Source organism: Chlamydomonas reinhardtii, chromosome 3, assembly GCF_000002595.2.
Source record: "Chlamydomonas reinhardtii strain CC-503 cw92 mt+ chromosome 3, whole genome shotgun sequence".
In the NCBI taxonomy this organism is placed as follows: Eukaryota; Viridiplantae; Chlorophyta; class Chlorophyceae; order Chlamydomonadales; family Chlamydomonadaceae; genus Chlamydomonas; species Chlamydomonas reinhardtii.
In genome coordinates, this window is record NC_057006.1 from 8,274,806 (window position 1) to 8,301,760 (window position 26,955).

A 26,955-nucleotide genomic window follows, 5' to 3' on the forward strand; every position below is an offset into this window, starting at 1 on the left:
CCGTGTGGTTCTGGCCAATCCTGTCATCTACACTTGCGCAAGCGCTGTCAAGGCAAGCAACTTCGTACAACTTCCGGATTCCAGGTGTGGGCCACGCAATATGGTTGCGGGCCACAAGAGTTCTTACGTGTAGGCCACGAACGGCTCCTGATCTCTGTGCGCCTGAGCCCAACTGCTAAGGCAATCACAAGACGACACACCTGTTCTCATAGACTAACCCAAGGCGTACAACGCACCTACCTTAGGCACTTGCTTTGCCTTTTTCATGTCCCATATACCTACCTTAGGTTTGCCAACCCGTGGCCTCGAGGAGGTTGGTCTCAGCAGGAAACGACAAACTCTGCTCGCGCGTGGCTAGAGCAGTAGTCAAACACCCTCCTGCGCAATACGGTATGTGCCGCGTATTGCCCATGCCCTTCATGCTGACCGCCTTTTGTACTACCTACGCATTGACATTGATTGAGCCTCACGCAATTTTGATTCCAGACTGAGCCAGTACACATCATTGAACCTACACCCGCTCCATCCACATTAATCCTATGCTCCGATTTACCACAGACCGTGCACTGGCACGCTTGGAATGCCTCCAAATGAAGGAATCGACAGATTTAATGTATGTTCCCGTGCACCATCACACCAGCTTACTTGCAACGTGGCCAGCCATAATTGCGGGCAGGATGCACATGCGGAAATGCTCAAGGAAATCCAAGAAAATTCCATGCACCCCTCCTTCTCTCGTGCTTCCTGATGCATGCCCCCAAGCAAGGAACTACACGGTTATTTTCCCCGGCTGCACCTTTGAAGGTCTCCAAGCACGAGGTCCCAGCAGCATACGTGGATGCCCCATTCCAAATCAATATTCGCAAGTCCAGACACCATGGGGGGACAGGGTGGAGCCGTGGCGGCACGAGGTCACCAGGTGCATCAGCTGAAGCACGGCCACATCCAGTTGAACTGGCAGCAGCAGCCGGCAATGAAACTAATTGCTAGTACAGGGTAAACACCGCTTCCACCGTCTGCACCACTGAGGTATCCATGTGGACAGGATAGCACTTTTGCTCCGCTACCCCTTAAGATCGACAACACCCGGCACGTGTTGGGTTGCCGCAGGGAGCACACATACTCGTCACTTCAATATCAAGGCCGTAGAACCGCAGCACGCTAGCAATACATTCGCAATGAAGTGTGCTCAACCGTTCGGGATGCATCCGATGCTCATGCAAAGGGCATGCACACCCATGCATGCATAATTTGCCTGTACAACCTACCTCATGCTTTGCAATCCTGCATACTTCCCTTGGATGGCGCATCACGAAACGGCAGCCTTCATCATGCTCTGCTCACTAACGCATTTATTTCAACCTTGCGGGCAGGCCACATGCACCAGTCGTGAATGTAACTTGTGCCCAGCCGCGCCGATGCTAGCTGTTGCAGGCTCCACGGAATATGGCGGTTTTTCTGACTATCTCCTGTTGCGCCCCTGGCCGCCTCGTTTTCCTCACGCCCGCCGCAACGGGCGCCACAGGAAGCTCTGGAGGGGCGTGTCACGCACCTGCGGCGAGCACCACCGTACACACGCATGAACACTCTCCGACAAACAACAATAAGTTCTTGGCTGACACATACACACACACACACACATGCACACACATGCAGAGACACACACACACACAGTACCGAGTTGACCTGCTGGGACACGGCGGCCGCGGCAACCATGACGCCACGCACGACACCCCAGTAAAGAGCGTTGGTTCCCGCCCCGCGCACGCACCTGCACACCGCCCGGTCGCGGCACCCACTCGCCCGACTGCTGCTCCCCCTCGGGCAGCAGCCCGTAGGTCGTCTCGCTCACGTGCACCGCACCGGCCTCGCCGCTGCTCTCCATGCGGGCAGCCGTCGCCACTGCGGCGCCTGTTTCAGGTTGTTCGCACAGTTTCAGATTAGCAACAAGCGACACGACGGGATGGCAGACAGCACTGGTAGCTGCGACGGTCAGAACTGAGGGTGAGCACTCCCGTGAACGGCTTGTGCAGACCGGAGACTCGTACGTACGTACGCCGCAATGGCTCGCATCCATCCCCAGGAGCTCTACACATGCGCCGGCGCGACACAGTACCGTACCACACCAACTAGCCCCGCAATGAAACGCACGCACATGCTTTGACGCCGCTTCCTACCTCCCGAGGCACTCACCGAAAAGGCAGAAGCGCGGCATCTTGCTCCCAACCACGCCGCTGACACAGGGCCCCGTGTGGACGCCCACGCGGATCTGCACCGGCTCGCCACTCGTGGGCATGGGCACCTGGCGCGCCGCCTCCAGCAATGCCTGTTCGGGCCGTGGCTGAATTAGTTGGAAAGGCGCAGTGAGCGAGGTGGGCTGGGGGCATTCCGTAACAGCTCAATTCTGTACCGTACGTTGGCTTAGAGCTATAGACACGAGGCTCGCACGCACATGCTCAAGCACGCACGCACCTTGGCAAAGCCAATGACCTGCGTCGCATGTCGGCGGCTCTCCTCCAGACCGTCCACCCGCCTGCGCAGTCCGTTGCTGTGTGTGCGCGCATGCAGGTTCGCCGCCGCCGCCGCAATTGGGCCGTCCTCCTCGCCTACGTCTGCTGCCGCCTGCTGGAGGTCGGCCTGCTCCGATAGCGAGTCTTCGAAGGTCAAGCCGCCGGCGACAAAGTACGCGTCGCCAATCGTCTCCACCTTACGAACACCGTACTTGTCAAGCTGCGAGTCGAAACGACTGAAAAGATCGTTGAGCATCGTCATCACCGTGTGTGGCTCCACCTGCCGGCACATGGGCGTGAAGCCTGCGCGTGGAGGAAGCAAGCCACATTGATGGGAGCTGCTGTGAGCCGTAGTGTGTTAAAGAGCACAGGGAAAACTTTATGCGTAGGACAGTGTATGTGTGCCGTACGTGTGTGTGTTAAGAAAGGAAACGAAATGTGTGTGTGTGTGTGTTTAGCTTAGATAGAATGGCAAAATGGAAGCTACACACATTGAACCCGCAGTGTTTCTGCGAGCGGCACCCTAAGAGCGCGATACGGTACACACGCGTACGGTATGGTATGCACATGTTAGGAAAGCAGTCGGGAGAGAAAGAGAGTGTGTGTGCGTGTGTGTGTGGCTGGCACAACAAGGTATGCATGCACAACACGGCTAGCTGAGGCGCACGCACACGCACCCTTGACGTCAGCAAACAGCAGCGTGACGCGCGGGTGGAAGGTGGCCAGAGCGTTGCAGCCCTCCCGCACTGCCGGTCGCAGCCACATGCCGCCACTGACGCTGCCGTGCCGCCGCGCACTGCCAGCCAAGCCCGCCGACAGACGCTCCGACACGCTCGCCGCACGCGCCGACAGCCCACTTGCAGACAGCACCGGCAACGGCGTTGACGCGACAGGCGAGCCCTGCGCCGTCGCCGCCATTACAGCCGAACCGCCACCGTGAGCGCTGTGCTCGCCACCATGCATGCTAGCGCCATTGCTTATGTTCATGTTGTTGTTGTTATTGTAGTGCTGGTGCATGCGGCGGAGAGCCGCCACAGCGGCCGCCGCGCCAGCTGACACCAAGCTGCCGCCGCGGCGGCCGCTGGCCCCCGCGCCGGCGCCGGCGCGGGGCGACAGCGCCGTCGCCAGTGCCATGGACATGTGGTGGACGTCGGCGCCCTGCGCGGCCGCCAGTGCGGCGACCAGCCGCTCTTTCTCCTCCTGAGCCATGACGGCTTCATCCGTGAGCGCGCGAAGGATGTGTTTGGGAAAGATTTGCTCCAACAGCCTGCGCGAATATATGAGAGGTAGGGAAACTGTAAGCGTGCATGGTGTGCGCGGGATACCGTAAGTGAGCCGGTGTCGGCCACTTTCCTTTTGGCTTTTGAAGACATACGGTACGCACAGCACCCATGCCGCACCTGTGCTCCGTCTCAAAGTGCAGCGCCAGGTGTCGCTCCACCGCTACCTTGGCGCTGACGTCGTCCTGCACCACCACCACACACTCCCGCCCACTTCCTGGGTCCACGCAGCGAGTGGCGGTGATGCGGTGGTAGGTCGGCGGCGCCGTCCCCAGCGCCGCCGTGGCGCCGGCGGTGCTGCCGAATGCACCAACACCCAGCAGGGCGGCGGAGGCAGAAGTGGAGCCGAAGGCGGCGAGAGGGAGCGGCAGTGAAGTGGAAGCGTGCTGCTGAGAGGAAAGGCCGTGCCCGCGATGCTGGCGCCGCTGGTTGAGAGCCTGCTGCAGAGCCTGCTGCAGCAATCGCTGCTGCTGCTGTTGTGATGAGGGCTGCTGTGCAAGCCGCTGTCGGAATTGTTGTTGTTGCTGGTGATAGTTTTGCTGTGCGCCCGCCGCGGGCTGCAGAGCAGGCAGCCCTACGCTCCCGCCCGTCGCCGCCACCGGGCCAGCGCTGCTGCCTATCCTCATCAAAAGCGGCGCAACTGGCCGCTCCGCCCTGTGGCCAGCAGCTGCTGCCGCTCGGGGCGCCCCTCGCGCCAGCTGCTGCGACGGCGGCGGCCCTGCCGCGGCCAAGCTGCCGCTGCTGTCGGCCCCACGCGAGATCGTCGCCGGAGGCACGGGCGGCTGCGAGCCCCAAGGGCTGCTGCTGCCCTGCTGCTGCAGTGACGGCCAGGCGCCAACTGTGGCAGCAGCCGAGTCCTGCTGCCCGCCTGCTGCTACTGCTGCTGCTGCTGAATCAGCTGACCCTGGACTCGCGCCGGAGCAGGAAGCGCCCGCAAGCGCCAGCCCGGCGCCAGAGGGTCGAGGCATGCCGATGAAGGGCGACAGCAGCAGGCACTCCGGCATCGGCCCTTCCGCTCCGGTGCCGGCCGGAGCGGGGCTGCACGAGCCGCCGGCGTGGCCGGGTATCAGCGTGAGGCTCCCCCGGGCGAAGGCGAGCCCGCCGCCGCCACCGCCGCCACAAATGCCGCCGCTGCCCCACTTTGTGCCGCTGTCCGCATCCGGCTGCGGGCCGTCGTGCACCCGCGTGTCGGTCATGCCTGAGGCAGTGACATTCTGCATCACGCCGAGTGTGTCAAGCAGCGACGTGTGCATCGGGCTTTCAATCTCTGCACCGACGGCGAAGTCTCCGCCATTGCTTGCGCCAGCCACCGTCACCACATTGGCAGCGGTGTGTGTGGTAGCAGCGGCTGCCGAGGTGAGGGCAGTGCATAGGAGGTCGCCCGTACTGCTGTCTACGGTGCCACAGACGCCGCTGGCACCAGCGATGTTAGCCGCAGGGATGCCACGTGGCACATCTACGATCACGCCCAGGGCGCAAGCAGCAGTGGCGCCGGCGCTGCTGCTGACCACGGCGCTACTGCCACGCAGGCCGCCAGCCTCGCCGCCGCTGCCGCCCGGCTGCGTGGCAGTCACGCCGGCCGCAGCCGCGGCTGCTGCCGCCGGGGCGGTGGTGCTGCCGTCGTTGCAACCCAGCTCAACGTGAGGGCTCTCGTTGCTGCTGCCGTCGCAGCCGCTCTGGAGCTTGCGGGCGGAATCGGCTGTGGCCCTGTCACCGCCGGCATTCATGCTTCGCGCACTCACAGGCATTGGGGCTGCTGCAGGTGGGTACGCGGCGCTACTGCCGACACCGAAAGCAGCGGCGGCGGCGGCGGCAGCAGCCGAGAAGCCTCCGCTGGTTCCGGTCGTGTCGAGCACGTGCCGTGCGGCTTCGCCCGAGCGCAGCGTCAGCGATAGCTCCTGCTGCGTCGTCCTGCTGCTGCCGCCCGCCGCCACCCAGCCGCTGGCGCCAACTTGGAACGCCCCGCTGCTGCCACCTGCTGCCATCTGCTGCCGAGATCCGCCAGCAGCCATGCCGGATGATGAGCTGCTAGATGGTGGACAGACCAGGGCCCCCGCCTGCCTCGCCGCCTCGCCACCATCTGTGTCGCCACAGCGTGCGTTCTGCTCCTTTTGCTGTTGTCGCTGGTGCCAGTTTGCATCAGTTGCGCCAATTTCGACATCGCGATTGGCGGGGCTCTCGCCGTCTCGCCACCTATTGGCGCGCAGATCTGACATGTTCATCACACGCTGTTGTTGCGGCTGTTGCTGCTGCTGCTGCTCTGCTGGCGCAAGGGCCGAGCTGACGCCCAAGGACGAAGTGAAGGGCGAAGGCAGCGCGTCGGTTGTGGCCACGGCAGCCGCCGCTGCAGCAGCTGCTGTGGTCACATGGTTAGGTAGGCGCTCCTGAGGACGCAGCTGCTGCGCCTGCTGTGGATGCGGCTGCCGCTGCTGGCTGCTGCAACCGTCGTACTCAGTGGCTGGCAAGCTGCGGCTTTGCAACGCCCGCTCACCAGCAGCGGCTTCGTCGGTCAGCACCGAGTCGTCGTGTCGGAGCAGCGGCGACACGCCGTCAAGGCTGCTGATGTGCGAGAAGCCACCAGCAGACGTTCGAGACGCCGTGTTGGAGCCGGGCTGCGTGCAGCAGTCGGCAGCTGTGGTGACTGATGAGGCGGCAGTGCTGCCTCGTCGAGCTGCCGCCGCGCCTGCAGCCGCCGCCGCATCACTTAGCAAGACGCCGTCAGCGATGCACACACGCGTGCCACTAGGTAGGATGCCAGTAATTTTGTTGCTTGCCATGCGCTGTAGGCCACGCCGTCGCTCCAGGCCGCTTACGGGGGAGACAGAGTCGACGCCTGGCCGCCTCGCCGCCGCCGGGTACGGCTGCTGCTGCTGCTGCCCTGTAAGCAATTGGGGCTGCAACTCCCCGGCGGGCCACGCTTGCGCCACTGGTGGCGGCAAAGGCGGCAGCGGCAGCATAAGCGGCTGTGAAGGTTGTGGCTGCCTCGTTTGGTGCTGCTGTTGCTGTTGCTGCGATTGCGTCCGCACATCTGGTGGCGACGACAACTGCCGTGGCTGCTGAAGCCCAACAGGCTGCGGCTGCTGCTGCGGCTGTGGAAAGGAATGCGAGGACTTGAGCAGCAATGGCGAGTGCTGCTGCATTGAGCCCTCTGACGTACTAGCTACAACTCCAGCAAAACCAGCAGCCGCAGCGGCTGGCGGGCGTTTTGTAGGGCTGTCGGCAAGGCGGCAAAGCCGCCGCGCTGCTGTCAGTGAGCCGCCGCCCTCGGCCGATGCTGTCGGCACCGCCGCAGCGGCGCCCCCGCCGATGCCATCAGTGCCATCAGTGCCCGCAGCCGCACCTCCGCTGTCTAGCAGTAGCGTACGCATCTCCGCACTGCTCCCACAGCCCGCAATACCGCTGCAACTGTTGCGCGCGAGTGCCAGGGCCGCTGAGGCGGCCGCAATGACGGTGGCGGCGCCGCTGCTGCCTGCGGCACGCTCCGCTGCGGCTGCCACTGCTGGTCGCCAGCCGTCTGATAGCGCGGCGGGCCGCAGGGGCGATGCGGACGTGTGTTGGCTCTGTAAAGACTCCAGGGCCTGTTGCTGCGGCCCCGCCGCCGCCATTGAAGAGCGTGCTGCTGGTGCTGCTGGTGCTGCGGGTCGCGACGTCCGACTGTCACAGAGGGCTGAAGATGCCGTGGCGAGGTCGGAAGTGCCATCGCTTGCATAGCAGCGGTCTTTCTCCGCTGCGCCCGATGCCGTCAACAGGCTCAGGCCTAGCGAGCCGTGGTCCTCCGTGGTTGTCATCAGCCCGCCGGCGGCACGTGTGCGTCCGCCTTCCTCCTCGTCCCCACCCAGCTCGGCCGTACCGTCACCCAGCATCTCACATGTGAGTGTGTGGAAGTTGCCACCGACATCGCGGCCCGAGCCCACTGCTGCTGGATGCTGTTGATGATCCGGAGCGAGCTGTGCGACGACGACGCCAGCAGCAGCACTGGCTGGTGTGGGGCTTGCAGCAGCGGTTGGCGACAAAAGCGGCCCTGTCATTGCAGCACTTGCATGTGTGTTGCTAGCGGCAGCGGTAGCTGTTGGAGAACTCGCAGCCGCAACCGCTGTAGCCCCATCCCACTGCACCTGCAGCGCTGAGTTCAGGTCAATGGGAAGTGGATGCTGCCGCTGCTGCTGCAGCTGCAGCTGCCGCGCAGCCGTGAAGGTGCGCACGAGGCAGGCCGCAGACTCGGCGCGCCGACTGGGCTGCGGCACGTGCGGCGCAGGTGTGTGCGACAGCGGTGCAAGGGAGCCGGACCGCGGCAATAACCGCGTTGTGCTGCTGCCGCCGCCGCCGACTGGACTCAGCCCAGAGTGCCAAGAGGTGGGGACGCGGTGTTGGTGTGGGTGCTGTTGCAGCTGCTGGTCGTGGAGGTGCACTGGCGGTGGTGGTGGCCCGCCGACGGTGACGTAGGACTGAGAGGCGACAGTGCCGCCGCCGGTGGGGCGGGCATCCGCACCGTAAGCCGACACCACGCACAGTGACCGGCGCGACAGCAGCCGCTGCGACGCGTGCAGTAGTGGCTGCTGGTGCTGCTGCTGAAGGTCCGCGGGCGGCGGCCTGTCAAAGCACTGAGGCCGCCCTCCATAAACACCGGCAGCAGTGGAAGAAGAAGAGGAGCGCTGCGGCCGCAGCGGGCGATAGGGCCCAATCGCCGGCCCCGCCGCCAGTCCGCTGGAGCCCGGCGGCCGACAATCCATCATCGACAGCTGCCGAAGCGGCGCACCTGATCCCACACCCGGCCCGAGGCCAATGCACATCTTGCCGCCGGCCGCCGCTGACGCCACCCCGCCACCCATTCCGTTGGCGGCGGGGGGCGCCACTGCGCCCAAGTCCCTACGCGCCATGATTCCCGACCTCGGCGCGGCGATGGCTGAGGCCGGCAGGTTGAGGCGATGGATGGAAAGGCTGCGAGCAACGTCCAGGTTACGGCCGAGCGTGACCGCCAGGACCGACGTCGCCAGCGCGCCGCCGGCCCCCGAGTTCAGGAGCAAGTCCTCAAGCGTGTTGTATTGATGGGCGCCGCCGCCTGTGACCACGTGAGCGGCGGCACTGGTAGTGGTGGTGCCCGCGCCTGCTGCGGTGTCGAGTGGGTCGAAGCCGCAGGAGACAGGGCCGCCGTGGTTCGCCTGTCGTGCCCCAGCAACCGCGCCAGCAGGGGTGACTGGGTAGCTGCCCGCCTGCTGCCACTGCCAGTCCCGTGGAGTCGTGAAGCACGAGGCGGGGCTCCCATCGGCAGCGGCGTGTGGATGCAACGTCGGCAGCACCGTCGTACGCACGGGTCGGAGAGGCGGCGCACCTGCGCCCGGCGGTGCTGCAGCCGGCCCGGTGTGCTGTTGCCGCTGCTGCCGGTGCCCCACCACCGGCGTCCGTTGAGGCCACGGCCACTCCTGCTCCAGCGAATAATGGATGGCGCGGTGGGATGCCTGCAAGGGGCCGCCGTGGCCCGACGTGTCATTGTCTATGGGCGTCAGCGTGACTAGAGGCTCTGGGTGGCCAGGGGTGGCGCCTAGCAGTACTGCCGCCTGCTGCTCTGCAATCATGTCCATTTGCGGCCGGCCCTCGGGCAGGACACCGGACGCCAGCAGAGCCGCGCTGCACACTTCAACGGCCGAGTGGTCGCTTTGGGTGGGCAGCGGCAGCAGCAGGCCGCATGCAACAGCCGAGCCTGACGGCGGCAGTAGCCGTCCGCTTGCATCAGCAGACGATTTGAAGCTAGGCCGGCTGCTGCCGGCGGGCGGGGTTGCCGCCGGTCGCCCTGCAGGAGGCTGCTGGTGTGGCCCGCCGGGCGCTGCACGCCGCATGGACCCCTGCAGCTCCCGGGAAGGCATGCGGTGCTGCAGCGGCTGCTGCGGTGCGGAATCGTCGTAGCTGGCTAGCAGCCCGTTGCGACTGTGACTGTAGCTGTAGCTGTAGCTCTGGCTGTGGCTGAGCTCCCGACTGAGTGTACGCTGGTCGACGGCCGCACGCAGGGCCACGCCACCACCCACGCCTGCTGCGGGACTGGCATTGCTAGCGATGACTGCAGCTACAGCGGTGTTTACTGCGGGTGGCTTCAAATGTTGCAACTGCGTGAACACAGACGCCGGCGGCGCGAGCTGCGGCTGCTGTTGCTGCGGCTGCACCAGCGGGCCTGAGGTCTGCTGCATGACCGTTTCCGCCGCCACTACTTGCGCCTGCGACCGCCAGCGGGAGTTGCTGCCACCGCCGTCACCACTGCCTCCGCCCGGTCCTCCTTCAGCAATGCAGTCGTCACTGCGCCTGCGCCACCAGGACGCCACAGAGACCGCGCCGCCTGCGCCCCCGCCGCCGCTGGCCACCTGCTGTGAAACCGGCAACCCCAGCTGCTGCTGGGCCTGCGCATCAGGCGCCGCCGGCCCAGGCCCCGCCGGCCCCGCCGCCTGCTGCACGTCATGCACGCTGCTGCCTCTATCCGGACACGACACGGCGGGGGCCACCGCGCAGGCAGGGGGCTGCGGCCAGCGGGTGGCGTCCACAGGTGCCGCGATTGCTGCAACCGAGACAACTGCCGCCGCCAGCTCTTCCCCATGCTGTTGCTGCTGCTGTCCCGCGTATGGCCCCCGCCGTCCCGGCCCAGACCGGGACTGCTCCCCCTCGCCCTCCTCCTCCACGAGCGTCAGGTCCATTATGTCAGCTGCCGCCATCAGCTCCGACAAGCCGCCGGCCAGGTCACAGTATTCCGGCAGCAGCAGCTGCTGCGCCGCCTCGGCGGCAACCAGGCCGCTTGGTACACGAAGCACGCCTGTACGGGGACGGTATCAGCAAGTTCGGAGTGCGCTTGCTGTACGAAATTGTTCCCGGTGCCATCCGCAAGCGGTAGGCTGTTATAAGGCTCTTCCCATGCCGTCGCCACCACACCGCAATACGCATCCCCAAACCCTGCAACACCCCGCCCAATGCATGCAGCCACCGCACCTCGCCACACGCGGCCGGGCCCCTCCGCCAGTCGATCTAACATTGCCTGCAGTTTCTCCGGCTCATAGGCAAACAGCTGCAGCAGCAGCGGCGCCAGGCCGGACTCCAGGGGGGGCAGGGCCGGCTCCACGTCACACAACAGGGGTAGCGAGGCGTCCGTCACGCCGGCAGCGCCTGAGGCCCACAGCTGCTGTTGCTGTTGCTGCTGGTGCTGTGCATGCTGTGATCGCTCCCCGAAGAATTCCTTGCTCAGTGCATTCTGCCGGGCAGCATCAGTGCGGTAGTGAGGGAAAGCAAGCAAAGGTCACCCATCCATGCGCACGCAAATACACACCCAGGGCACCTGTAAAGAAGCGAGGCAGCCCCAGCCCCAGCCCCAGCTCCTAGGCGACAAGCCCCAAGCCCCCACCCGCTGGCCGCGCACCTGGTGCCGCACCGCCCCGCCGTCCAGGTCGAAGACGGTGATGATGCTGGTGGTGGCCTCCACCAGCAGCTGGTCCCGCAAGGCCTGAAGCACGCATGTGCAAACACGGGTCGCAAGCGTCACGGAGACTGGGACTTGGCGGCGGACTGCTTTCGGCTGCCGTTTACGTGTGCAGGACGGTGTTAGTCAACCTACGCCTGAACGCACCCGACAAGCCCCCACAGGCCCCCACAAGCCCATGCCCACACAGTGACTCCCGGCGCTGGTGCGCCCCCCTGCACCTTTCGTGCGTGGCTCACCCGCTGCTTGTGGGCCTCCGTGTCCTCGGCGTAGGCCTGCGCCGCAGCTGAGGCGCTAGGCTCCGAAGGATGGTTGAGAGGTGCACTGGGCCTCGGCAGCACACCTGAAGCCGACAGCTGTCCAGGATCCTGGACATGTACATGTTTTCCATACAGAAGCGAAGTGTATTAGCTCAGCGCACGATTACGAAGACTTGGCCGTAGCCGGGATGAAGTACCTGGCGCCTGTTCACAGTTGACTGCCGGTGACTTGAAGTCTTGTCTCTCCAGTTTTCTCCATTGTGCGCCTGCTCCCGTGGCCACACGCAGCAAGCCAGCCAGGCCAGCAGGCGGGCCATTGTGAGCGGAGAGCCCGCTGGGTGTCCGTTTAATCCATGATTATACGTCGCGGATACCAACCAAGTAACAGCTGATGATTGGGTCTCAAAAAGATGCTTGACATAATAAAAAGAGGGTGGGCACCTCGCGAACTTGTTCACCACAACTTTCCAACCGGTAACTAGGCTAACATTTCAACCACTGGCCAGAGTTACTGCACAGACCTCAAAGATGACGGGCAGCGTTTAATGGCCAGTGTGAAGTTTTGATTGTGAAAATTGCCGCCATTGTCGAGACGACCGTACTCTTGCGCGCCAGCTGTAACACAACATAATGAAGCAAGCTTGATGTGATCAACAGCCGTATAAGGAGTGCTGCGCCCCTTCGACTCCCGTACTCTCACCTCACTCCTCAGCGGGTCCGGCCGTTCCATAGTGATAGTACGTGGTGGCCCAGCATAATGTTATATCAGCTGGAGTGCAGCTGGCACAGCTATGTGGCGACCCGGTGGAAAGGCAGCGACCCGATGGGTCAATCCCTCCATCCTCCCCTGCCCTCCATCCTCCCTCCTCCTCCTGGTTTGTGGATTGGTTGCCGCAGCAGCCCGGCGGCCGGCTGTTGCTTCATTACAGGCAGAGGCGTAGCGCCAGCAAGCCGCATGGCAACCGACAGCAGTACTGACTGCAGGTCCTCTTCAGTAACGCCTTGAAATGGAACTATGTGCTAGCTGCGCCGCCAGCGCCCGCCGCCAGCATACTGGCAGCTTTGCGGTGTTCTGCAAGCGGGTCCATATTATGGCTGAGGCATATTGTTTGACAGGGTCAGGTTACGACGTGTCGACTTGGACATCTTGGGCATCCCGACAGGGGGGGTTAGAATCTTACCCCCATGCCTCCCCCATGCTCAAAAGTGTAGAGCTTCAGGAGAGCACTACGCACGTAACTTTTGTCAGGGGTGGTCTAGTGAGGAAGTTCTGGGTCGCCAAAGTTGGGGGTCGGTCGTTCCCTTGGGGGGTCCGCCGGGTTTCGGGAGCCCATCCCGGAAGCGCCCCACAAGCAGAACTGCCGTAGAGGCCAAACGCAGCACTACAAGGCGGATTTCGGGAAGCGCCCCACAAGCAGAACTAGAGACCAAACGCAGCGTTACAAGGCTCATATGTGCACATTATGCCGTAATAAGCACAAACAAAGCGTGTGAGGGCTAAGTTGCGCGTCCTGGCGTGGACGTGTCCGGCACACGTCCCCACATTGGACACATGCGCACTGACACGGCTGGGCTCTCGAGCGCTGGACCGCTGGTGCGCATGAATTCACGTCTTACAAGACTGCCGATGCACATTATCCATTCGTCAGTCGTCACACGGCAGACAGTTGAGCGCGGGGTGGGCTGGGTCGAGGGGATTCCATGAATAGGATCCCGCCGGTGACCGAAGTCTCAGAACAGGACCGCCGATGGCACAGTGTGATAGCGCTCGTCAAGAGGAGTCGATTGGCATCACTTTGGTATTAAATGGAGGGGTTTTGACCCCTAAACCAAAAGGTTTTGTCCGTGGTGCGGTCGGTCGTCCCCTGAAGGAGGTATCCGGGGATTTGGGGCATGGGGGCTGGCACCTTGTTTCCAAACACCCCCCCCCCTGATCCCGACATACGACGTTGCGACATACCAGTCTCGGCACTGCATTCGCATACCTGCGCGTCCTACAGCTCGGGTACATCAATTTATTACCAGCACCATGTGTAACCATAACCGCCAGCCCCTCCAACCTGTCGCACCCTCTGTTCTATGCGGTGGTCCAGCCGTGCGGTCCAGAATAGTGTTATCTTAATGTGCGACCCGCTGGGTCAATGCCTCCCTCCTCCTCCGTCAGTAGTCCACACATTCAACTGGACAATATTAATGGAGTTACATGGAATGCCAAACAGCGTGGGGACCAGGTTTATTCATGAACATGATCGAACCGCCCCCTCCCAGGCTCGACATCGACTACATCCTGCGCCCCAGCCTGCCCAGACCTGGGTGCCGTATCGAGACCCGCGGCGCATCACACGTCCGCCACCGCCGCCCGCTGTGCCTTTATCTGGGCGACCATGCGGGCCAAAACACGGTCCCGACGTCGTATCGCCACCACCTGAGAGGGCAAGGCATTGCGCGTAGAAATTGCCGGCTGGTCGGCACACATGTAAGTGCTGGCAAGGTTGCTGCACGTCCACGTTTTAAACCAGGGGCCCGGGCACTGCAATACGTCCCGGGCTTCTCCTCCCTCCCTCCTGCACCGGCATGCACGCATGCACGCACACATCCCCCGGCGCAATCCAAGCTCACCCTGGCATCATTGGGCGGGTTGTTCTTGATCAGCTCCAGCTCGGAGTTCTTGGGAGGCAGCTCCGCCGCCAGCAGCGTTACACCGCGGGGCTGGGCGCGGGGCTGGGCGCGGGGCGGCGGCGGCACGGCTGGGTCCGGCTGCAGCACCTGTATGTGGGGGGGGGCGGCATGTGGGCACATGTCAGGTTTGACGGAGCATGTGCGCAGGTGGGGGCACAGGCGGGCAAGCAGGCAAGCGGGCAGCGAAACCGCGGCACCGACGCAGGGCGTGGGAAGACTAGGAACTGAGGCGATGCATGCACGGACGGCACGCACGCACCTGCGCATCCCGGCGGCTGGTCATCCAGCCCCAGGCGGCGGCGGGCGCGTTGGCGGCAGTGGCCCGGGCCCTCAGCGCCGCCAGGTCGTCGGCGCTGTGCCGCAGCAGCAGTGCGCCGCCCTCGTCGCCGGCGGCAGCCAGGAAGCGGTAGGCGGGGTCGGCGACTGTGTGTGCATGTAGATGTGTAAGTGTGTGTGGTTATGTGTGAAAATGTGTGTGTGTGTGTGTTATGTCTACTGTCTTGCGCACGTGCGTGCAGCAGGTGCCATGTTGCCCCGTATGCGAGGTAGAGGCGCAGCGGAGGATCGGAGCTGTGTTGCAGCCTCAGACGCCAGCACCACGCCATCGACGCGCGCCACCCCCATTCCGCAACCAAGCCCGCACCCTCCCCACACCCACGCCCACGACCAAGACCTGGGGCCTGCACTCACAGGGCCGCTCCCAGCGCCCCTCGCCGCGCCCGAACGGCTGCCGCCAGGGCCGGCCCTCGTGCGCCGGCGGCTGCCAGCCTTCCGGCTGCCTCGGCTGCAGCAGCAGCACGTTGCCGGCATCCGGGTCGGCGGGCACTGCGCCCGGCTGCAGGCCGGTGTGGCGCGGGTCGGCGCCGCGTCCGAAGTCGATGGCGGGAGCGGAGCGCATCACCTGTGTCGGGTGTGACAGTGCCGGTGGCATTGTCGGTGTGACAGTGCCGGCAACGGTGCGCGGTTAAGGAAAATAAATCATGCGCTGCATTATCGGTGGTGGGGGTGTTATGGCTCTGCGTCCATCGGAGGCGGTGCCAGAGCTCTGCTGACGCTGAGCGCCTCAGCCGCCGGCATGCGCATTCCTCCATCCATCCACCCAGCCACCTAGTAGCACGGCCGCGAAGCGGCGCCCCTCCAAGCCCACCCAGCCCAACCTCAGGCTCAGGCTCAACCCCAGCCCACCAGCCTGTGCCGCACGCGGTAGCAGCCGGCGTCCAGGTCGCCAGTGGCGGCCTCGCCCACCCGCGGGTCCGCCCGCGCCGCCTGCTCGCGGCCCAGCTGGAGCCCCAGGGGCACAGCCGCCTGAGCCACCAGCCGCCGCCGCACCGCGTCCAGGCTGCGGGGGCCGCGGGATCGCGAGGTTGCGGGCGCGGTTGCGGGGCATATGCAACGGCATGTGCACTGCTGGTGAGGTTGTTGGGTAGGCGCCCGCGTATGCATACCGCTGCCTTTACCGTACTGCCACTGTGCTGCAGCGTACGGCACACAATTACATACACACATAGCGGTCGGACGGCACACACACACACACACACATACACATACCACGCACGGCACACCTGGGGTTGTAGTCCAGCCAGGCCGTGAGGTCCCAGTCGGGGTGCGGCCCCGCCTCCCAGCGGCCGCGCTGCAGTGCCATGTCGGCTGCGCGCGGCGGCCGCCGCCGCAGTGCGTCCAGCGCGGCGGCGGCCTCCAGGTCCAGCCGCTGGCCGTCATAGTCGGCTGCGTGCGTGCATGCGTGTGTGTGCGTGTGTGTGTATGTGGTGTGTGTGTGTGTGTGTGTGTGTATGTGCGTGTCATAGGCAGGCAAAGGGGAAAGGTTAGTGGGGCAGGAGGACAAGGGTGCAGAGGTGAGAGGTAGAGTGCTTTATGGTATGTGTCAGGGAGCACGCATGCACACGCGCGCACACGCTACGCAGCGCACCAGTTCACAAATTTACACACACACACATTTACACACAAACATACACACACACACACACGCTCCCACACACACCCACACCCACACCCACACATACGCAAGAACACATGTACGCACATGGCTTGGGCACCTCCCGCGGCACCATGGTCTCAAAGTCCGGCCCGCCGGGCGCCCGCCGGAATCCCGCCAGCGCCGTCAGCGGCACGTCCTCCGCCGCCAGCCCGTGGCCCACGTGGCCGCCGTACGCCGCCGGCCGCGGATCAATGCCGTACGGCACCGGCAGCGGCGGATCGCGGCCGGCGGCGCCGTCGAATCCAGGGTGGCCCGGAGGGCGGCGCAGTACGAGATCCAGGCCGGGATCCACGTCGTACACGGCATGGAAGGCTGGATCCGGCTCGCGCTCGGCGTGGGGCACGAGGGGCGGGATGAGCGCGACGTGGGGCCGCGGGCGCACGTAGTCGAGTGCGGTGTGCGGCGACAGGACCAGTCGGTTGCCCTCCAACACCTGAGGAGTGAGGGGCACAAACAAGTGCGAGGGAGGTTGGCCAGGATGGGGCACGGTGATAGCGTCGGTGTTCAGAAAGGTTGAAGCTGGAGTTACGCGCGCGGCACAAGTTCAATACCGTAAACGAAATCACCGACGCACACGCTGCAACCACTGCTGTCGCCATGCTGGCACCACAAACGCGCCCTTACCTCCTCCGGGTCGGGCTTGTCCTCCTCAAGCAGCCGCCGCTCCGGCGCCTTGCTGAAGTCCACCGCCCGCGCCGCCGGCCCCACCGCCGCCAGCGCCTGCTCCGCGCCCTCCGGGAAGTAGGCGCCCGGCCCGCGCAGCGCCTCGTGCATGGAGGGCTGCGGCGCGGGCGGCAGGTGGCCGGCGCCGGCCTCGATCACCACATTGCGCAGGCGCGGCCTGGGGCGCAAGACGGAGGGGTGAGTTGAAGTCGGTAGGCGTTAGCCGGCGGGCAGGCAGGCAGGTGCAGAGCACAGACGCACACCATGCACAGCATGGCATGTCGCGCACTCGCATGGTGCGGCAGCAGCTCTGTTGACGGGTGTGAATCTGTGCGATCAGCACTCATATACCTGAGCCTAACGATGGGGAGTAATGGACCCCACCGGGTCAGCGCTTTTCCGTCACGTCGGTTACGCTGATGTTCAACAAGCTCACACCCGCACACCCACACCGCCCTCCTGACCAACGCAACCACGCCCACGCGGGCGCCCATGGCCACACGCGCCATGCCACATGGGCCACGCGCACACGTGTCAGCCCGCGATCGCTCGCACACCTGAGCGGCTCGTCCAGCCCTGGGTCGGGCAGCGGCAGGTGGCCGGTGGGGTGGAGGTAGGCGGGGTCGGCGCCCGCCACGTCCTCCGCGCGGCCCAGTGCCAGGCGCATGCGCTGGGGGCCGGGGGCCGCGTCGCGCCGCCGCAACACCGCGTCCTTGGCCTCACCCACCTGCAGCCGTGGCCATGGGCACCAGCACACAGGAGAGGGGAGACGCATGAGGTCACATGGACGCATAAGATCACAGGACACAAAAGCGCAGGGCATGTGCAGCATAGTCGGTATGGATATGTGGTCGCGTACGCTATCGACCTGGACGAGGCCTTTACAGGCGACGGGGCGCGGCCACGGCCACGCTCCCCACGCATCCCTACGCATGGCTATGCCGCCTGCGGCTGTCGCCGCCGGCCCCCATCCCACCTGCAGCACCAGTCGGGCGCCGTAGGGCAGCTCGCCGCCGTCCGCCTCCACAAACTCCTCCTCCTCGTCCTGTATGCGGGGGGGGGCGTGAAGGAGCGTGAAGGAGCATGCACGTGTATGCAGGCGTGCACAAGGAGCCGCAGTCTGCGTGTGCTGTGTTGCACCTGGAGAGGAGCCCTGCCGCTCACCCTCCAGGCCCCTTACCCCAACGCTGCAGGTGCATGCACGCACATGCACGCACGCCTTTGCCCCTACCAGCAGGCCGTGTCCGGTGAAGCGGGTGAAGTCGGGCACGTGCGGCCGCGGCTGCACCGCCCGCCAGGCCAGCTCCACGTCGTAGGTGCCGGGGGCCAGGTGCCGCGCCGCAGCCAGCAGCCGGGGGTCCTGTAAGGGGGGGGGGGGGTTGGGTGCGGTGGTGGGTGGATGGGGAGAAAGGGCAGGTACGAGATAGGTGGAGGTGGGTTGTAGATGCAATAGAGTGAGGAGGAGAGCGCGGCCAATGCTTTGACGACGGCGGAGCCGCTATTTGTTGTACAACCGGCGCCCACACGGCACGGTATATTTTGAAGTCATGCAAGCGCCTTCACAGGTGCTCAGCCCATACGCAGCCCGCCCCCACAGCTGTCCTAAGCATCGCAAACACGACACACACGCGCGCTATACTGTGCCACAGGGCCCGCGAGTGCTCAGCACACACACAACAGCGCCCACGCAGATGCCGCACAGGCACCACACGCACGCGACCCACCAGCAGGCCCTGCCGCGCGGGGCCGGCGGCCCAGGGCAGCGCCCCCGGCAGCCGCCGCTTGGTGAGCCCAATGTTGAGGTCGAAGGACAGCAGCGGACCGAAGCCGCGGCCGCGCGCGGCGGGGCTGTCGTCTCGCCGCACCAACCTAATGGACACGCGGGGGACACGAGCAACGCGGTCGCAGGCCACCGAAGTGAGGAGCATATATACCGTACTTCCAGCATCATTCCGTCGAGTGAAGGTGAGAAGTGTAGCTTCACGACAAGGTGCCGGCGGCACGGCAAGGGAAGAATCAGCAATGCCGGAAGCTCAGGCTATTGTGACGCTTTCGCACGCACTCACGTCACCAGCGGCGCGAAGGTCCACGCCGGCGGCCGCGGCCGTATGGCGTCAATGGCGGCCCCGAGCTCCAGAAACGCCTGCCGCCGCTGCCGCGCCTGCACCTCCGCCTCCAGGCCAAAACCGGCGTCGCCGTCACCGCCGCTGCCGCCGCCGCCGCTGCCGCCGCCGCCATCGTCGTCCGCAGGCTGCGGCGGCGGCCAGCGTGGCGCCGCCAGTCGCAATATGACCTGTGCGTGTGGCAGCATGTGTGTTTGTGTTGTGCAGTAATGGGGACCCAAGGTTCGGCTGCTCTGTTGGGTGCCCTGCCACCCTTGGAACGGCACGCACAGCCCCGCCTGCACCCCCACATCTTCACAGCCTGTCGGCCACAACCGCGCGCCATCGCAGGACGTACCCCCGGTACGTGTCGGCACAGGTAGGCCCACGCCGCGTCCGCCTCGTAGTCCAGCGCGGTGGGCTGCCGTCGCAGCCGCCGCAGCCGCTCCTCCTCGCCCGCATACCTGCAGCATGCGGCAGTGGCATGGTGGAGGGGCGCCAGTCGGACCAGGCGGCAGAGACAAGTACCAGGCAATCAAGAGGGTTCTTGGCTGAGACCATGCGACCATGAAAGGCGCGTGCGTCTGGCCGCTGCTAAAGCCACCGCCGACCAGGTGTGCAGAGAGGCACTGGGCATTGTGTATGTGTGTGTGTGTTTGTTAAAGAGCACAAGTAAAACGTTACGCAAAGACAAGGGCATTGTGTGTGTGTGTGTGTGTGTGTGTGTGTGTGTGTGTGTGTGTGCTTGGAGGCAGTACATACCCAAGCGAGCGCACCTGTCAGGTGTGCGTGTGAAGTCGGGCACGCCCACCAGGCGCCGCGACACCAGGTCGTACACGGGGCGCAGGTCCAGCAGCTCACGGCCCGCGGGGGCCTGTGGGCGGCGGGGTGCGGGTGTGCGTGTGCATGTGTGGAGAAAAGGGGCATGCTTTTGGGCGTCGGCGGTTTGCGTATGTGCACGGCGCATCGTGTGTTGTGTGACAATGTAGAGCGTGAATCCCGTATCGGCGTGTCGGCAGGAGCGTGACAAGCACGCGCGCGCGCAAAAACGCTTACACACACATACACGCACGCACACACAGGCACGCACATGCACCCACCACGGACAGCGGCATGTGGCCGACCGCTGGGAAGCCCCATGCGGGCCGGCGGCGGCGCGTGGGCAGGTCCATGTCCCAGGGGTTGTCGGGTCCGGCCCAGCGCTCCAGAGGCACACCGTCCTCGTCAGACACAGTGGCAGAGGGCTGCAGTGCAAGGGATGGGGGCGTGGAGGTTCGAGGCCATTTCGGAAGCGGTCATGGCTCTTTGCGTGTAGCAGGGTGTGTGTTTATGAGCAGGTGCATAAACATAAAAGGGAATCACACGAGGTCTGCTGCCGGCCGGCTTCCCGCCACTAGCTCACCTCTGGCGGCGGCCTCATTCGCGGCATGCCCCGCACACGTGACTCCACGAGTGTGTATCGCACGTCCAACACCAGCCTGGCACCCTCCGGCCCCAGATCCTCCTCCCCGCCCTCCCCGCCCACGCCGCCCTCTTCCGCCGCAGGCGGCGGCGCAATCACCACCGCCGGCGCGCGGCGGCGCGTGTAATCCAACGCCGCCGCCGGATCTCGATCCAACCACGCCACGTCAGCAGCCGCAGAGGCGGCGGCGCGCGTGGGGCTTTCCGGGCCTGAGTCCACGCCCGGGAGGAAGGGGACCACGGGTCGGCGGGTGCTGCCGAAGACAGGCGTGGCGGCGCGGGTGTGGCGGGACATTGCGGCGTCCGCGAGCGAGGGCTCGTAGTGCCCGGGGCCGGGCTCGCGGCTGTAGCGCGGCGCGGGCTGTAGCGAGGCGGTGGAGGTGCGGGCGGGGCTGAAGCCCACGGCGGGCGCCCTGTGGGGATGAGGAGGGTTGGGAGCGGTTGTGGGATGCCGTTGGTGTGGCGTGGAGTGGCGTGGTGTGCGCAGGTGCAGGTGCAGGTGCATGCGCTTGCCACCTGCAGCAGCCGCAGCCGCAGGTGCCGGGGCACATTGCGAGGGTGCACCACTTGCAGTTCGTCAGGAAGGCCACGCGCACCTCTTCTCCACAAGTGCATAGTTGGGAATGGGCGGCGCCGGTGGCGCCACAGGCACACCGGCACCAGCAGCCACTTCTCCTGCGGCCCCCGCTCCTGCTGCCGCTGACTCCAGAGGCGCCTCCAGGCTCGCAAGCGCGGCGCGAGTCGCCGCCAGGAAGTGCGGCGGCCGCTCAGGCAGCAGCGCGGCAGAGGCGGAGGAGCGGCGGGCGCCGGCGGCGCCTGCCCGCGTCGGCGTGTCTGCAGCGGCCGCTGCTGTGGCGGTGGAGGCGATGCCGGCGGGATGGGGGGAGGCGGCGCCGAGGCGCGGCGGCGAGGAGTGCGGTGATGGTGACTTCATGGCTGTGAGGAACAGGCCTGGGATATGTGTGGCCAAGGAGCGGAACAGAGGGAAGGGTGGGTAAAGTTTACGGGCCTGATCGATGCTCTGCAGCCAAGGTTGCCCAAGGTTGCTCAACAGCATCAGACACACGGACATATCATACCTCTCGCACGCGGCAGCGGCGGCCGCGGTGGTGTCGCTCCCACTCCTGCTCCCACTTCTGCTCCCACCGCTGCTCCCGCTCCTGCAGCGGCTGCAGCTGTAGCCCTGTCCGGCGACGCCCAGCCCGGATCCCGTCCTGCCGAGCCCGATGGCAGCAGCAAAGGACCAGCCGCACCAGGGCTGCCGGCCGCTGCCACCCCGGGTGACGTGGCCTCAATCCCGGCACCCTCGGGACTGGCGCTAGGGCTGTAGCTGTAGCTCATGTGCTGCTCCGCTCCCGCCCTGCTCCCCCACCCTGCTCCTGCCCCGGCCCCTGACCCTGCTACAGCTGCGTCGTCACCGCTTCCTGCCTCCGGCGGGCTCTGCGAGCCCGCATGCTCCTGCTGCTGCCGCTCCTGGTCTGACCAGCGCCGCCGCCGCCGCTCCCCCAGCGCCGCCAGCCGCTCCCGCCGCAGCTGCGCTGCTACAGCCGGCCACAGCTCGTCCACGGGCTGGCACCGTAGCTGCGCCTGCAGCTGCCGGGCCTTGAGCAGCTGCCGCTCGCGCCGGGCCTGTTGGGTGCGGGCGTTGACATGGGAGTGGGCGGAGCATGATGCGATGTGAGGCGGTGGGATGCCGTGCAAGTGCTCAGCAGTTAGCTAGATGCGCAGACAGTCGCAACACATGCAAGCATGCACAGGCGTAACACATGCGCGCACAGCCATATTGTGCTCTTCAACACACACAAACACTAACACACACAAACACTAACACGCACAAACACACTGACACACACATGCACCGCCGCACCTGCAGCTCCGTGCGCATCTGCTCCGCCACGCTGCGGTGCGCAAAGGTGGCGACACGCACCCGCGGCCGCACCGCGTCCACCGCGGCCGCCAGCCCCTCCAGCGGCGCCATGGGCTCGCGCGGCACCTCATACTCGCCATCACTGCCATCAATGCCATCATCGTCGCCGTCAACAGACATGGCGGCGGCGGCGGCTTCCGAGCCCGCCGCAGCACGAGCAGCTGCAATGTCACTGCTGCCGGCAGCGCCACCAGCGACACCGGCGCCGTCGCTCTGCACTCCTCGCTCCGCTGCCGACGCCGTTGCGTCATCCCCCTCACTCCCGTGTGCGTGCTCGCCAGCGCTCACAGTCCCTCCTCCTCCAGCGCCTCCACCACCACCACCACCACCACCACCACCGGTAACGCCACCGGCCTCGCGGACCGCCCAGCGTCGCCGCCGCCGCCGCCGCTGCTGCCGCTGTTGCGCGGCCGCGTCCGGGCCCTTGCCCGCTGCTCCACCTCCCCCTGCTGCACCAGCACCTGCAGCTACTCCTGGCCGCGCGGTCGCGCTGCCTGCTGCCGGCCCCAGCCAGTCGAAACGGCGTGAGCTGCTGGCGGCGAAGGCGGCGCCGGTCACTCGCGGCAGCACGGCGGCGTAGGCGGCGTCCAGGTGCCGCAGCGGCGCCAGCGGCTCCTCCGCCTCCGAGGAATGGGAGGAGGCAGAGGAGGGGGCTGCGGCGGCCTGGAGAGAGGCCGGTAGGGTGCGAGCGCGCAGGGCGGTGCCGTCAGTTGAGTATGCAGTGTGCGGCACACGTGCTGAGGGATGCGACAAGCAATGAATTCAGCTTGTGCGGATGCAATTGCGGCAGCCATACCTGCTCCCCGCCACCCTCCGCAGTTGTGGCGCCACCACGGCTTGAACTTGGTCCTGACGCCGCCGCGCCGCCAGTCCTGCGCCGCCTGCTTCGGCTCCGATGCCGGCCTCTGCTGCGGCTGCGACTGGTGCTGACACCACCCGTGCCCTCCGCGCCCTCCGCACCCTCCCCCTCCTCGCCTGTCCGCCGCCGCCGCGAGGTTGAGCGCGCCCGACGTTGTTTGGCCGCGTCTCCATCAGCGCCGGGACCGGGCGCAAACCGCGGCGCCCGACCGAAGCCCACCGCCGGCCCCGCACGCAGCGGCTCCGCCTTGGTTTGCAGCAACGTGTCGCCCCTCCGCGCCTCCGGTGCCTCTCCCCACTCCTCGCCGCGCCCTCTCCCGCGTGCCGTTGCGCCGCCGCCTGCAGCTGTGCCAGGCCGCTCCGCGCCGGCTCGCACGGCGCTTCGGCTGCGGCTGCGGCTGGAGCGCCAGGTGTTGCCACCGCCAGCGGCGTCGCCATCGGCGGCATGTGAGCCCGTAGCCTGGCTGCTGTGTGACGAGCGTGGCGAGCGCGGTGGTGAGGTGGGCGGCAGGGCCTGCCTGCCTCCGCCTGCTGTGCCGTCGCCGTCCCAGTCGCTGGCGTCACTGCGGCCGCGGTCGGGTGGCAGTTCCCATGCGCGCCGCCGCCTGGCATTGCAAGGCACACACCCACACGATCAAGGCACTCTAAAAGATCCATGTCACACCATGAAGGTAACCCGTGCGGGTGGCAACCCCACGGGCGCCCCGCATCACCGGCCTCCCCGCTCGCACCTGCGCTTCTGCGGCGACGGCGACCGCGCCGGCGGCTTGTACGGCGCCGCCGCGAAGGACGCCGCCGGCACGCGGCGCCGCAGCAGCGTGTCGTCAACTCGCAGCGCGGGCCTGTCCCGGGTGGGGTTGGGTTAGGGAGCGTGGGTTGATTAGAGCAGACAGAGGGGAGGTGCCTGCTGACATACCGTACCGCTGACTTACAGGCAAGACCACGTCGCAACGTGCGCACTTTCCAGCTTTGATGCGCTCCGCAAATCCGCATACCAAAACCCAACTTGCCAGAATCCACCCTCTGGGCTAGGCCCATGTCACCAAACCACCATGTGTCTCCAGCACTCACCTGGAATCCACCGGCGGGCCTCCACCACCGCCTGCTCCCGCCGCCGCCTCCGCTCCTGCCACTGCGCCTGCCACCGGCCCCTCCGCCACGCCGCGCCGGCTGCGACCCATGACTGCGGAGGCCGACCGGGGGCGGGTGGGGTTGACGTCGGGCAGGTACACGTCCACGTCACGGCGCAGCAGGTACACGTGCGGCCGGCCTGACCAGGGGTCCACCGCAGTGGGCGCTGGTGCGGTGGCGACGGCGGAGGCCGGGGCTGGGGCGGCGCCATCGGCTACCGCTGCCGCTGCTGCTGCTCCAGAAGTGGAAGAGGAGGCGGAGGCGGCGGAGGGGGCCCGGCGGCTGCGGGCCTCTGTGGCGTCAGGCGCCGCGCCGCCGGGCTGTGTGAGGGCATCGTCAGCCGCTGGACCTGCAGCGCCTCCTGCCAGCGCTGCCGGCGCATGTGAAGGTGCCGGTGTCGCCACCGCCACTGCCATGGGCGCCACTCTCTCAGGCGCAGAGTCAACGGAAGCACTACCACCACCTCCCGTGCCTGCCCCCGCCGCACCCCAGCGCCGCCGGCGATGCTGCTGCGCGGGCGGGCGGTACCCGGGCGGCAGTGCGGCTGCGTCCACGAACACCGGCAGCTTGGCGTCCGCCGCCGGGTCCGGCGCGGGCGCGTACACCTGTTTCCGTGGCGGCGGCGGCGCAGGCCGGCGGCCGCTGCCTGTGATCACCGGGTCAAGCGGCCGACGGCCGGTGGCGGTCACGAGCGCCCGCAGCATCGCCGACGCCGCCTCCACGCCCTGGCCTGGCCGGTGCCGCGTGTCGCCAAAGCTGTAGAGGGCGGCGGTGGCGGTGCTGGACTCGCCAGGGCCGGTGGAGTGCCGGCGGCGCCGGCCCAGCCCGGCTGCTGACGAGGACGACGACGCTGTCACCGAGTCCCTGTCTCCGGCAGTATCCATGTGGGGGTCGTGGTCATACCCCGGCGGACCCTGGTTCTCCTTGCCGCCTGCCCCAGGCAGCCTGGGCCGGTCCGCATTGCCGGCGGCAAAGCTGGTGGTGGTGCTGATGCTGGCAGCATCGGATGCTCGCCGCGCGCGGGCCTGTTGCCCTTGCCCGAAGCCTGCGCCAGCAGCTCCCCACACGTCTGCCACCACGCCACCGCCTGCAAGCCGCCCCTCCGCCTGCAGCTGCGGATCATCTGTCGGCCACTGCTGCGCCCGCCGCTCCCCGCGCTGCCGCTGTTGCGCCGCCTGCCATTGCTGCCGCATCGCCTCGACTTGAAGGCGCAGCGCCGCCGCGCCCTCCGCCACGGCAGCCGCGACCCCACTGCCTGCTACACTGCCGCTGCCGCTGGGGCGGCCACGGCCGCCTAGCCCACTACCGCTGTGCGCACTGCCGGGCCCGCCGTAGCCTCCACCCAAATTAAGTCCTGCTGCTGCTTCAACTGCGGCTCCATAAAATGGATCCTGAGGTAACCAGGCGTCTGCCGGGAGCCCCGCCGGTAACTGTTGCTCCCGCGTGGCGTCTGGCGGCCCGCCCGGGCCAGCGGTGAAGAACATGAGCAGGCCGGGCCGCCGGGGGTGTAGAGCCGCGCTCGCTGAGGTGCTGCCACTGCGACCGCTCTTGCTGCTGGCCGCGTCGTGGCTGGCGGGGCCAGCCGGTGGCGCAGGCGCTGCATGGGGCGCGGCAGGGGCCCACACGTGGCTGAACGGCGCCTGGGGGGCGACGAGGCCCGATGCGGGGCCCTGCCCTTGCGGTGCGGAGCTGCCCACATAGGCTGAAGCCCAGGGCTGCTGGGCGGCCACCGGAGCAGCGGATGCGGCCGAAAGCTGGCGCTGCCAAAAGGCGGTCGCGGCTGAGACATCAGGCTGCAGAAGGCGTGAGGCAGGAGCGGTGCCGATGACGCCGGTTGCCGCGGCCTTCGCCTGCTGGAAAGCCTCGCGAAGCTGGCGAGCCCGGAGCGCCGCGGCATGGGCACCAACAACCTGCGAGCACGTCGTTCAAGGATGAAGCGGGTCCGCAAACAGGGAGCGAGAAGAGGCTGAGAACCCATGTTAACAGGTGGGAATTGCGCCCCACCTCGCCCGAGTCCATTCCAAGCGGTCACTCATGAGTTATTGATATAATGCATCTCCTAGTGAACACGCGTTAATATGCATCAAGTAATCTGCTGCGGAAAATAAGGAGGACAATATGGAGACTCAGAATCGCAATTTGAGAGAAATGGCATGATGTACACATACGTTTATTTGGAACGTAATATGCGCAAGCCACCGAAGGCCAGTCAGCTGTCAGGGCATGGATCTGGATTCGGGAGTCGGCAGAGCACCGTGGGCCCGTGGCCCAAGCCGCCAAACTTCAACCCGCCAAGGTTCCAGGATGCTATCAGAATGAGACAGAGCGCAATGGACCATGGCGTCAGCGAATACGCAAGCTGGATGCGAGTCAGGTGCGGGGTTGAGGATTGAAGCCTTGGCACGCAGGGGCTGTTGGCACGCCTTGGCATGCCCAGGGCACTGTACAGGGCGGACCCGGGGGCACAGATGACCAGCCTTGAATCCGCGCACGACGAAGAGCAGTATCGTACATAGATAATCTCATCACAGAGGCGCTGAAATGTGCAGGGACATAGCGATGAGAGAAGCCCGCGGGGAGCGGGTGGGGCCGGGCAGGGGGCAAGCGTGTCGGATGGCCATTCACGCGGAGTCGCTCG

The 26,955-nt window shown here is 66.2% G+C and overlaps 2 protein-coding genes across 3 annotated transcripts; both read right to left on the reverse strand.

The window, feature by feature from the left end:
* Positions 1–2: 2 nt before the first annotated feature.
* Positions 3–12,098, reverse strand: CHLRE_03g199250v5 (uncharacterized protein). Of its 2 annotated transcripts, none has more exons than XM_001693329.2 (10): positions 11,698–12,098; positions 11,480–11,608; positions 11,181–11,264; positions 10,757–11,015; positions 3,911–10,583; positions 3,188–3,777; positions 2,473–2,813; positions 2,194–2,326; positions 1,772–1,911; positions 3–1,552 (listed from the first exon to the last, which is right to left on the reverse strand). In XM_001693329.2, the coding sequence occupies exons 1-10, from the start codon at positions 11,815–11,817 to the stop codon at positions 1,499–1,501; spliced, it is 8,523 nt and encodes a 2,840-aa protein (XP_001693381.2). In that variant the 5' UTR covers positions 11,818–12,098; the 3' UTR covers positions 3–1,498. The 2 variants fall into 2 exon arrangements, with proteins under 2 accessions (XP_001693381.2, XP_042926598.1); XM_043061311.1 differs by having other exon boundaries at positions 110–1,552.
* Positions 12,099–13,101: 1,003 nt separating this feature from the next.
* Positions 13,102–26,838, reverse strand: CHLRE_03g199200v5 (uncharacterized protein). The gene is made up of 24 exons (XM_043061310.1): positions 26,322–26,838; positions 24,258–26,227; positions 23,918–24,028; positions 23,125–23,749; positions 22,269–22,991; positions 21,481–22,030; positions 20,998–21,352; positions 20,343–20,814; positions 20,041–20,184; positions 19,717–19,814; positions 19,299–19,404; positions 18,905–19,131; positions 18,563–18,707; positions 18,070–18,198; positions 17,815–17,883; positions 17,396–17,565; positions 16,800–17,016; positions 16,221–16,608; positions 15,742–15,904; positions 15,365–15,518; positions 14,870–15,080; positions 14,439–14,602; positions 14,120–14,266; positions 13,102–13,925 (listed from the first exon to the last, which is right to left on the reverse strand). The coding sequence occupies exons 1-24, from the start codon at positions 26,334–26,336 to the stop codon at positions 13,839–13,841; spliced, it is 7,440 nt and encodes a 2,479-aa protein (XP_042926599.1). The 5' UTR covers positions 26,337–26,838; the 3' UTR covers positions 13,102–13,838.
* Between the last annotated feature and the right edge of the window lie 117 nt (positions 26,839–26,955).

What these genes read in the sequence shown, in the direction of transcription:
- CHLRE_03g199250v5 (XM_001693329.2), bottom strand. Translation starts at nt 11,817, where the DNA reads ATGGCCCGCCTGCTGGCCTGGCTGGCTTGCTGCGTGTGGCCACGGGAG. An exon ending in GCCCGGCCGCGTGTGGCGAG is followed by an intron (nt 10,584 to 10,756) that starts GTGCGGTGGCTG and finishes GTCCCCGTACAG; the next exon opens with GCGTGCTTCGTGTACCAAGC. An exon ending in GCTGTTTGCTGACGTCAAGG is followed by an intron (nt 2,814 to 3,187) that starts GTGCGTGTGCGT and finishes CTCCACGCGCAG; the next exon opens with GCTTCACGCCCATGTGCCGG.
- CHLRE_03g199200v5 (XM_043061310.1), bottom strand. An exon ending in TGTGCCGACACGTACCGGGG is followed by an intron (nt 19,132 to 19,298) that starts GTACGTCCTGCG and finishes CCACACGCACAG; the next exon opens with GTCATATTGCGACTGGCGGC. An exon ending in GCGGGAGGTGCCCAAGCCAT is followed by an intron (nt 15,905 to 16,220) that starts GTGCGTACATGT and finishes GCACGCACGCAG; the next exon opens with CCGACTATGACGGCCAGCGG.